This window comes from Bufo bufo, chromosome 4, assembly GCF_905171765.1.
Source record: "Bufo bufo chromosome 4, aBufBuf1.1, whole genome shotgun sequence".
NCBI lineage: Eukaryota > Metazoa > Chordata > Amphibia > Anura > Bufonidae > Bufo > Bufo bufo.
In genome coordinates this window covers 223,523,943-223,535,990 of record NC_053392.1, presented here as the reverse complement: position 1 = coordinate 223,535,990, position 12,048 = coordinate 223,523,943, and the positions used below count along the sequence as shown (strand labels likewise).

The window sequence follows — 12,048 nt, the reverse complement described above, 5'->3', positions numbered from 1 at the left end:
ACTTTCTAATAATCACCATTTAACAATGCATAAGATGTAGTAGGAAGCAGGAAAAAATACCAAATGGGGTGAAATTGGGAAAACAAGAAGCAATTCCGTCATAGCTTTACTGGTTTAGTTTTTACGGTGTTCCCTATGGGGTAAAACAGGGGTCTCTCAGGGGTCACAATTACAGCGATACCATATGTTTATAGGTTTTTAGGTGGTTTAATACTGGGAAAAAAAATAACTTTACTCTTTTCATTGCCATATTCTGCCACATCTATGGAGCTGTGTTGGGGCTCACTTTTTTGTGGGATGATCTGTAAATTTTATCAATCACATTTTGGATTGTGTATGACTGACAATTTTTTATAAAATTTTCTTGGGAAGGCGAAACAAAAAAACAAACAAAATGGACTTTTTTTTTTTCTTTCTTACGCCATATGGGGTAAATATTTTAACATTATGGGGATTTTTGGACGCAGTGATGCCTATTAAATTTATTTTCTAATTGTTTATTTTAATTTTAGATTGCCATTTCTATTCAGTAATGGAATTTTACCCAGGCCTGCATTGGAATATACCAGCAATAGGCCTAGAAGCCTTGTAAAGGCTGTGGCCTATTATTGCTAAGGAATGCCTTCCCCGGCGATCTCAATGAGGTAAAGAAGTTCCTTCCTGGGAACTGCACATTTCTGGATTTTTTTATCCCTCCGATGTCGTGGCCACATTTGACCACAGTATATGAGGGGTTAAACATCTACGATCAGCATTATCGCCCATCACAAACATTAATTCAGAGGGTCTGGTGAGTAAACAGTGCTCGCCATCTTTAGAGACCCAACATCTGCTGTACATACAGTACAGACCAAAAGTTTGGACACACCTTCTCATTCAAAGAGTTTTCTTTATTTTCATGACTATGAAAATTGTAGATTCACACTGAAGGCATCAAAACTATGAATTAACACATGCGGAATTATATACATAACAAACAAGTGTGAAACAACAGAAAATATGTCATATTCTAGGTTCTTCAAAGTAGCCACCTTTTGCTTTGATTACTGCTTTGCACACTCTTGGCATTCTCTTGATGAGCTTCAAGAGGTTGTCCCCTGAAATGGTTTTCACTTCACAGGTGTGCCCTGTCAGGTTTAATAAGTGGGATTTCTTGCCTTATAAATGGGGTTTGGACCATCAGTTGCGTTGAGGAGAAGTCAGGTGGATACACAGCTGATAGTCCTACTGAAAAGACTGTTAGAATTTGTATTATGGTTTGAGGTGAGCTGGACCGCAGAGTGAAGGCAAAAGGGCCAACAAGTGCTAAGCATCTCTGGGAACTCCTTCAAGACTGTTGGAAGACCATTTCAGGGGACCTCTTGAAGCTCATCAAGAGAATGCCAAGTGTGTGCAAAGCAGTAATCAAAGCAAAAGGTGGCTACTTTAAAGAACCTAGAATATGACATTTTCAGTTGTTTCACACTTGTTTGTTATGTATATAATTCCACATGTGTTAATTCATAGTTTTGATGCCTTCATAGTCATGAAAATAAAGAAAACGCTTTGAATGAGAAGGTGTGTCCAAACTTTTGGTCTGTACTGTATATGGCAGATGTCAGTAAAAGGTTTAAAGGAAGTTATCATCTACAATTTTCTATTTTTATTTTCTGCACATGATTATGGGAGTGTCCATCTTGCCTGAGCTACTATTAAAATGTTGCTTTACCATATGAACATGTAGGCTGGAGATGTTCATCGACTTCCATGGGTGAGTTTTCTAGGCCTAATCTGTGACCCATAAAGGGGTCATTGTGCAGAGAGAGTAGTAGGTAAAGTATGACCATCTCACCTATTGTGTCTATACACAAGTTTTATCAATCCTTGTGGTCCTGCCTGTGATGATGATTAGATGACTGTTTAAGGGTTCAGCTTCACGGCGACATTTGTCGCACATCATTTTATGTTGTTCATCAATGGTGTCACAATGCGACATGCTATGATGTGATAGTCATAAAAAAAATTCAGACATGTTGGATTTCATGTCGAAAGTTGCACTCATTTGCTCTTATTGACTTTGATGCAAGTCATGTGTGACACATGACTTCCCTGTGCTTTCACAGACAAATCACAGTCACACGACAGCAAGTTGCAGACAAATCGCAAATTTTTGTGTTGTAAGACTTTTCTGCAACTTGCTCTCATGCGACACATCACTCTATAGCTGACCCCAAAAAGTGATCTGTACAGAAGAGGAAGTGTTAGCTGACTGCGAGGCTCAGTTGCCCAAGTGAAAAATGCAGGATCCCAGGATTTAAAAATAAATAAATTATAAAAAAAACAAATAAAAAACAACCATTTCCTACAAGTCTAAAGATTTACTATCTGTGTCTGCCTATGTTGCTGCTTGCAAAAATGAGAGAATGGAGACGTTTAGAACAAACAAAATTAGTATGTTAGTATCTATTTTGCGGCATAATCGAATATAAATCATAGCATATGGCTTTGGTCTACTCTGTTTATTTCAATAGAAAGGAAACTCACAGTTTATTTTTCCTTTCATCTTTCTTGATAACACTATACACAACACTAAAGTATGGAGGAGTTTGCAGGCAGATAAATAGCTGGAGCAGGCACGGTCATGTGAAACGCTGGGATTCCGGGACTGTTCTGGCACATCTCAGAAAATTACAGGATGCTACTAGAAAAACTATTTGTACAGAGAACTGAAGCAAGGAGTGAGCTTAACCACCTCAGCCCCCAGTGCTTAAACACCCTGAAAGACCAGGCCACTTTTTACACTTCTGACCTACACTACTTTCACGGTTTATTGCTCGGTCATGCAACTTACCACCCAAATGAATTTTACCTCCTTTTCTTCTCACTAATAGAGCTTTCATTTGGTGGTATTTCATTGCTGCTGACATTTTTACTTTTTTTGTTATTAATCGAAATTTAACGATTTTTTTGCAAAAAAATGACATTTTTCACTTTCAGTTGTAAAATTTTGCAAAAAAAACGACATCCATATAGAAATTTTGCTCTAAATTTATAGTTCTACATGTCTTTGATAAAAAAAAAATGTTTGGGTAAAAAAAAAATGGTTTGGGTAAAAGTTATAGCGTTTACAAACTATGGTACAAAAATGTGAATTTCCGCTTTTTGAAGCAGCTCTGACTTTCTGAGCACCTGTCATGTTTCCTGAGGTTCTACAATGCCCAGACAGTACAAACACCCCACAAATGACCCCATTTCTGAAAGTACACACCCTAAGGTATTCGCTGATGGGCATAGTGAGTTCATAGAACTTTTTATTTTTTGTCACAAGTTAGCGGAAAATGATGATTTTTATTTTTTTTTTTCTTACAAAGTCTCATATTCCACTAACTTGTGACAAAAAATAAAAAGTTCTATGAACTCACTATGCCCATCAGCAAATACCTTGGGGTCTCTTCTTTCCAAAATGGGGTCACTTGTGGGGTAGTTATACTGCCCTGGCATTCTAGGGGCCCAAATGTGTGGTAAGGAGTTTGAAATCAAATTCTGTAAAAAATGACCTGTGAAATCCGAAAGGTGCTCTTTGGAATATGGGCCCCTTTGCCCACCTAGGCTGCAAAAAAGTGTCACACATCTGGTATCTCCGTACTCAGGAGAAGGTGGGGAATGTGTTTTGGGGTGTCATTTTATATATACCCATGCTGGGTGAGAGAAATATCTTGGCAAAAGACAACTTTTCCCATTTTTTTATACAAAGTTGTCATTTGACCGAGATATTTATCTCACCCAGCATGGGTATATGTAAAAAGACACCCCAAAACACATTCCTCAACTTCTCCTGAGTACGGGGATACCAGATGTGTGACACTTTTTTGCAGCCTAGGTGGGCAAAGGGGCCCATATTCCAAAGAGCACCTTTCGGATTTCACTCCTCATTTTTTCCTGAATTTGATTTCAAACTCCTTACCACACATTTGGGCCCCTAGAATACCAGGGCAGTATAACTACCCCACAAGTGACCCCATTTTGGAAAGAAGACACCCCAAGGTATTCCGTGAGGGGCATGGCGAGTTCCTAGAATTTTTTATTTTTTGTCACAAGTTAGTGGAAAATGATGATTTTTTTTTTTTTTTTTTTTCATACAAAGTCTCATATTCCACAAACTTGTGACAAAAAATAAAAACTTCCATGAACTCACTATGCCCATCAGCGAATACCTTGGGGTCTCTTCTTTCCAAAATGGGGTCACTTGTGGGGTAGTTATACTGCCCTGGCATTCTAGGGGCCCAAATGTGTGGTAAGTAGGTAAATGACCTGTGAAATCCGAAAGGTGCTCTTTGGAATGTGGGCCCCTTTGCCCACCTAGGCTGCAAAAAAGTGTCACACATCTGGTATCTCTGTATTCAGGAGAAGTTGAGGAATGTGTTTTGGGGTGTCTTTTTACATATACCCATGCTGGGTGAGATAAATATCTTGGTCAAATGCCAACTTTGTATAAAAAAATGGGAAAAGTTGTCTTTTGCCAAGATATTTCTCTCACCCAGCATGGGTATATGTAAAATGACACCCCAAAACACATTCCCCAACTTCTCCCGATTACGGAGATACCAGATGTGTGACACTTTTTTGCAGCCGAGGTGGGCAAAGGGGCCCATATTCAAAAGAGCACCTTTCGGATTTCACAGGTCATTTTTTACAGAATTTGATTTCAAACTCCTTACCACACATTTGGGCCCCTAGAATGCCAGGGCAGTATAACTACCCCACAAGTGACCCCATTTTGGAAAGAAGAGACCCCAAGGTATTCGCTGATGGGCATAGTGAGTTCATGGAAGTTTTTATTTTTTGTCACAAGTTAGTGGAATATGAGACTTTGTATGAAAAAAAAAAAAAATAAAAAATAAGCATTTTCCACTAACTTGTGACAAAAAATAAAAAATTCTAGGAACTCGCCATGCCCCTCACGGAATACCTTGGGGTGTCTTCTTTCCAAAATGGGGTCACTTGTGGGGTAGTTATACTGCCCTGGCATTTTCCAGGGGCCCTAATGTGTGGTAAGTAGGTAAATGACCTGTGAAATCCTAAAGGTGCTCTTTGGAATATGGGCCCCTTTGCCCACCTAGGCTGCAAAAAAGTGTCACACATGTGGTATCGCCGTATTCAGGAGAAGTTGGGGAATGTGTTTTGGGGTGTCATTTTACATATACCCATGCTGGGTGAGAGAAATATCTTGGCAAAAGACAACTTTTCCCATTTTTTTATACAAAGTATAACCAAGATATTTGACCAAGATATTTCTCTCACCCAGCATGGGTATATGTAAAATGACACCCCAAAACACATTCCCCAACTTCTCCTGAGTACGGCGATACCAGATGTGTGACACTTTTTTGCAGCCTAGATGCGCAAAGGTGCCCAAATTCCTTTTAGGAGGGCATTTTTAGACATTTGGATACCAGACTTCTTCTCACGCTTTGGGGCCCCTAGAATGCCAGGGCAGTATAAATACCCCACATGTGACCCCATTTTGGAAAGAAGACACCCCAAGGTATTCAATGAGGGGCATGGCGAGTTCATAGAAATTTTTTTTTTTTGGCACAAGTTAGCGGAAATTGATATTTTTAATTTTTTTCTCACAAAGTCTCCCGTTCCGCTAACTTGGGACAAAAATTTCAATCTTTCATGGACTCAATATGCCCCTCACGGAATACCTGGGGGTGTCTTCTTTCCGAAATGGGGTCACATGTGGGGTATTTATACTGCCCTGGCATTCTAGGGGCCCTAAAGCGTGAGAAGAAGTCTGGAATATAAATGTCTAAAAAATTTTACGCATTTGGATTCCGTGAGGGGTATGGTGAGTTCATGTGAGATTTTATTTTTTGACACAAGTTAGTGGAATATGAGACTTTGTAAGAAAAAAAAAAAAAAATTCCGCTAACTTGGGCCAAAAAAAATATCTGAATGGAGCCTTACAGAGGGGTGATCAATGACAGGGGGGTGATCAATGACAGGGGGGTGATCAATGACAGGGGGGTGATCAATGACAGGGGGGTGATCAGGGAGTCTATATGGGGTGATAACCACAGTCATTGATCACGCCCCTGTAAGGCTTCATTCAGACGTCCGGATGCGTTTTGCGGATCCGATCCATCTATCAGTGGATCCGTAAAAATCATGCGGACATCTGAATGGAGCTTTACAGGGGGGTAATCAATGACAGGGGGGTAATCAGGGAGTCTATATGGGGTGATCACCACAGTCATTGATCACGCCCCTGTAAGGCTTCATTCAGACGTCCGGATGCGTTTTGCGGATCCGATCCATCTATCAGTGGATCCGTAAAAATCATGCGGACATCTGAATGGAGCTTTACAGGGGGGTAATCAATGACAGGGGGGTAATCAATGACAGGGGGGTGATCAGGGAGTCTATATGGGGTGATCACCACAGTCATTGATCATGCCCCTGTAAGGCTTCATTCAGACGTCCGGATGCGTTTTGCGGATCCGATCCATCTATCAGTGCATCCGTAAAAATCATGCGGACATCTGAATGGAGCTTTACAGGGGGGTAATCAATGACAGGGGGGTGATCACCACAGTCATTGATCATGCCCCTGTAAGGCTTCATTCAGACGACCGGATGCGTTTTGCGGATCCGATCCATGTATCAGTGCATCCGTAAAAATCATGCGGACATCTGAATGGAGCTTTACAGGGGGGTAATCAATGACAGGGGGGTAATCAATGACAGGGGGGTGATCAGGGAGTCTATATGGGGTGATCACCACAGTCATTGATCACGCCCCTGTAAGGCTTCATTCAGACGTCCGGATGCGTTTTGCGGATCCGATCCATCTATCAGTGGATCCGTAAAAATCATGCGGACGTCTGAATGGAGCTTTACAGGGGGTTGATCAATGACAGGGGGGTGATCAGGGAGTCTATATGGGGTGATCACCACAGTCATTGATCATGCCCCTGTAAGGCTTCATTCAGACGTCCGGATGCGTTTTGCGGATCCGATCCATCTATCAGTGCATCCGTAAAAATCATGCGGACATCTGAATGGAGCTTTACAGGGGGGTAATCAATGACAGGGGGGTGATCACCACAGTCATTGATCATGCCCCTGTAAGGCTTCATTCAGACGACCGGATGCGTTTTGCGGATCCGATCCATGTATCAGTGCATCCGTAAAAATCATGCGGACATCTGAATGGAGCTTTACAGGGGGGTGATCAGGGAGTCTATATGGGGTGATCACCACAGTCATTGATCATGCCCCTGTAAGGCTTCATTCAGACGTCCGGATGCGTTTTGCGGATCCGATCCATCTATCAGTGCATCCGTAAAAATCATGCGGACATCTGAATGGAGCTTTACAGGGGGGTAATCAATGACAGGGGGGTAATCAATGACAGGGGGGTGATCAGGGAGTCTATATGGGGTGATCACCACAGTCATTGATCATGCCCCTGTAAGGCTTCATTCAGACGTCCGGATGCGTTTTGCGGATCCGATCCATCTATCAGTGCATCCGTAAAAATCATGCGGACATCTGAATGGAGCTTTACAGGGGGGTAATCAATGACAGGGGGGTGATCACCACAGTCATTGATCATGCCCCTGTAAGGCTTCATTCAGACGTCCGGATGCGTTTTGCGGATCCGATCCATCTATCAGTGGATCCGTAAAAATCATGCGGACGTCTGAATGGAGCTTTACAGGGGGTTGATCAATGACAGGGGGGTGATCAGGGAGTCTATATGGGGTGATCAGGGGTGATTAGGGGTGATCAGGGGCTAATAAGGGGTTAATAAGTGACGGGGGGGGGTGTAGTGTAGTGTAGTGGTGCTTGGTGCTACTTTACTGAGCTACCTGTGTCCTCTGGTGGTCGATCCAAACAAAGGGGACCACCAGAGGACCAGGTAGCAGGTATATTAGACGCTGTTATCAAAACAGCGTCTAATATACCTGTTAGGGGTTAAAAAAAACACATCTCCAGCCTGCCAGCGAACGATCGCCGCTGGCAGGCTGGAGATCAACTCTCTTACCTTCCGTTCCTGTGAACGCGCGCGCCTGTGTGCGCGCGTTCACAGGAAGTCTCGCGAGATGACGCGTATATGCGTGACTGTGCGCAGCGCTGCCACCTCCGGAACGCGATCCTGCGTTAGGCGGTCCGGAGGTGGTTAAACCTGTAAGAATGACACCCATTTACATTTTTTTTTTTTCTCTCTGCATTTCAAAAGCCATAATGTTTTTACATTTCCTTTAAGGCTACAACTTGTTTTGTTAAATAGCACTATTAGAGTACATCTAATGTTCTGTTTTTTCCCCCCAAGTTAATAGCTTTATTCTGTGGGTCAGTATGATTACACCAACACCAAATTTATATATATATATTTTCTACTTTTGCATAATTAAGACCCTTTTTAAAGAAACAATTTGGTTTTGTGTCACCGTACTCTTAACGTTTTTGTGGTGTGAGGGATAGTTTTTTTTTGTGGAACAAGTTGAAGTTTACCATTTTTATTGTGTTTTGGGAACAAAAAACAGCAATTTTTAGATTTTTTTTTAACAATATTTATCACAGGGCCTAATAGGCATCCGTACATGGTAGGTTTGGAGGACACAATTAGGTTGCCATAGCAACCACTTGGCACACTCTGACATCATTGTGGGTAGGTCGACTGGATGAGAGCGAGCCACCCACCTTCCCTCCAACCACTTCGATACCTTGATCAGCATTTACCACATTATCTAACGTGTTAGACGAATGAGATCGGAGGTATCATGCCGGCCATTAAAGTGGGGAGCTAAGATACTGTGGGTTAACTATTATACAGCCTTAACATAATACGGCGGAGAGAAGAAAGGGGTTAATAAATTAAGTATACTGGTAAAGTTCTTCTTTACAGGTATAAGCCCATGTTTTTTTAACATTCAAGTATTTACATAGATGTAAAAATAAAGATGGCTTTTTATTTATTAATTATAATTTTTTTACACAGTGTTATGCCTTTATTATTTGTGCTAATTTATAGTTTTATTTCTACTTTTTTACATTTAACCTAACCCTATAATGTTAATGAAAACATTTACCATATTTTAGTAAACCCTTTCAGGAATGTGAATTGCAAAACACTGGACGGTAAGATGGCACTTACTCTACATTCTGCAGCTCTTCCACCAGCTGTGTCTTTTGATCAGGTGCCATCCGTGCAAACACTGTACCATGCAATACCAACTGAAAAACAAAGCACTGGTGAGAAAGATAAGATAAGAGTAGAGCTGGTTAACAAGCAGAAATTCGTTAATTTGTGTAACCTTTGGAAGCAGGTCCTGGAAGTGCTCCAAGATGACTGCAAAAGACTTTCCATTCATAGCAAAATGGTAATCAATTGCCTGATTCTCTTCAAGACTGTCATTTAGTGACTTCATAGGAATAACCTGAGGAAAGTAGAAACATTACAATAAAATCCAGAAGCATTGAAGGCTACGGAGACTTTGAGATGATTTTATTTCATAGAAATTATTTTGGTCTAAAAACTTTATTTTTTTTACACTAACAAAAAAAAGCCCTTATGTCAGAATATCTACTCACGACAGTCAAACACAAGCCAAACTGCAAACCTACAAGACAGGGGCAGGAAGGGGGAGAACTTAGGCTGAGAAAGTGACAGAGGCAGAGACAGTGGAAGGAAGAGTGAAAGCTGGGTGAACCCCTGGCATGAGCTTGGCTGCCATTAATGCCAATAAAGCACTAAATACATAACATTCTGAACTTAAAAATTTGACTGCTGTGTTTGGTCAAAATGGCGCCTGTACTATATATAAGGTATGTAGGGCAGGTGCCATTTTGTGCAGAAAAAATACAGCGCTCTAGATTTTTCTTTTTTATTGAACCGCAATTTTTGTAACTTACCCCTAAGTCAATTATATGCTTGACCAAATATAGCAGTCAAATTTTTAAGTTGAGAATTTAACGAGGTTACAAATACCCAAATGGACCTCGGCAACAAAAAGGTTCCCCACCCATGATCTATGGGTTAACCTGACTAAGGCTGGGTTCACACGGGTGTGGTTCCGGATTAGGTCCGGATGCGTCCCGGTGTATTGCGGCAAACCCGCGCGATTAGGTACGCAATTGCAGTCAGTTTTGACTGCAATTGCGTTCCGATGTTCAGTTTTTATCGTGCGGGTGCAATGTGTTACCCAGACCCGAACTTCTTCACAGAAGTTCAGGTTTGGGTTAGTTGTAGTGTAGATTTTTATTATTTTCCCTTATAACATGGTTATAAGGGAAAATAATAGCATTCTGAAAACAGAATGCTTAGTAGGTGATCAATTAAGGGTTAAAAAAATAAATAAAATTAACTCACCTTCTCCTCTTGATCGCGTAGTTCCCGGTCTCTTCTTTACTTCTTTAATGATGAACTACCGGCTAGGACCTGTGGTGACGTCAGATCACATGCTCCAATCACATGGTCCATCACCACGGTGATGGACCATGTGATTGGAGCATGTGATCTGACGTCACCACAGGTCCTTTAGCCCACAGCTCATCATTAAAGAAGTAAAGAAGAGACCGGGAACTACGCGATCAAGAGGAGAAGGTGAGTTAATTTTATTTATTTTTTTTAACCCTCAATTGATCACCTACTAAGCATTCTGTTTTCAGAATGCTATTATTTTCCCTTATAACCATGTTATAAGGGAAAATAATACAGTGAATAGACTGTCACCTAGCAACCATGCGTGAAAATCGCACCGCATCCGCACTTGCTTGCGATTTTCACGCAACCCCATTCACTTCTATGGCGCCTGCGTTGCGTGAAAAATGCAGAATATAGAGCATGCTGCGATTTTCACGCAACGCACAAGTGATGCGTGAAAATCACCGCTCATCTGAACAGCCCCATTGAAATGAATGGGTCGGGATTTAGTGCGGGTGCAATACGTTCACCTACCGCATTGCACCCGCGCGGAAATCTCGCCCGTGTGAGAGCAGCCTAAGAAGCAGTGACCAAACACACACAACACAACACATGAAGGTAGGAATGGTACGCAGTGCTAATAAGGCTTCTCTCAATCGTTACGATTGTCTTTCAGGCTGTTCCGGCAGGGGAACAGCGTGCTGAATCCGTACTAACGTTTGCAGACAAGTACTGACGGAAGTCCGCCCTGGCCCCATTCTATAATAGGGACGGCCGGGAGATGCAGTCGCAGCACGGCAAACATGCGTTCTGTGTTTTTTGTCCGGCCGCCTCTACGCATGTTTGCTGTGCTGTGGCTGCATCTCCTGCCTGTCCCCATTATAGTGAATGGGGCCGGGGCGGACTACGTGTGCAAACGTTAGTATGGATCCGGCAGGCTGTTCCAGCAGCCTGGATGTGAAAGAAGCCCAACTATTAAAACTAGACAGTACTACCACAATAGTTAAATCCCAAAATAAAGTGCATATAAAGTCATCATATACTAAAGATGATCCATTAAACATAGTGCATATAACATAATATAATGCCTAACAAAACTTACCCTGGCACGTTTAATTTCCTTTATCGGAGGTGACGTGCATCAGTGTCTGTCGTGCTATGGTAAGATTTGTGTTGGGTATATTATCATCTTATATACGCTATTTTTAATTGTCGGTCTTAATATATGATGGCTGTATATGCACCTGTACTTTATTTTGGGTGTTAACTCTATGTGGGATCAGCATTAGCTATTGTTAATAGTTACTAGCATTGCTTATTATTCCTACCTTGCTGCATTGTGTACATTTGGTCTGGTCACTGCTTTGTAATGTGTTTAACCATGGAGGTTTACTAAAGATGACATCTACATTATAACTGGGAGTGGTGCAAGTCCTTGTAAGTTTTGGCCTGCTTGGCTCCTGCAGCTTGCACGCATTCCATTACACAGCAGACTCCAGAATGCAGGTCTCTAGCAAATCCATCAATCACCAGCTTCTCTGCATCTCCGGTTCGGAACAATCTTTTAAGTAGATTTATGACCAATCATATAAAGGCGCACAGTAAAGAAGTACTGTTTGTTAAGTTCCCCAGCT

The 12,048-nt window shown here is 41.7% G+C and overlaps 1 protein-coding gene across 1 annotated transcript in view; it reads right to left on the bottom strand.

Moving 5' to 3' along the window:
* Positions 1 to 12,048, bottom strand: part of ATP13A3 (ATPase 13A3) — a 201,444-nt gene that overhangs the window by 33,238 nt on the left and 156,158 nt on the right. The window contains exons 22-23 of the mRNA XM_040428333.1: positions 9,306 to 9,428; positions 9,146 to 9,225 (exon numbers count right to left, since the gene is read on the bottom strand). Coding sequence (XP_040284267.1) covers positions 9,146 to 9,225; positions 9,306 to 9,428 — 203 coding nt within the window. The remainder of the gene's footprint in view (positions 1 to 9,145; positions 9,226 to 9,305; positions 9,429 to 12,048) is intronic.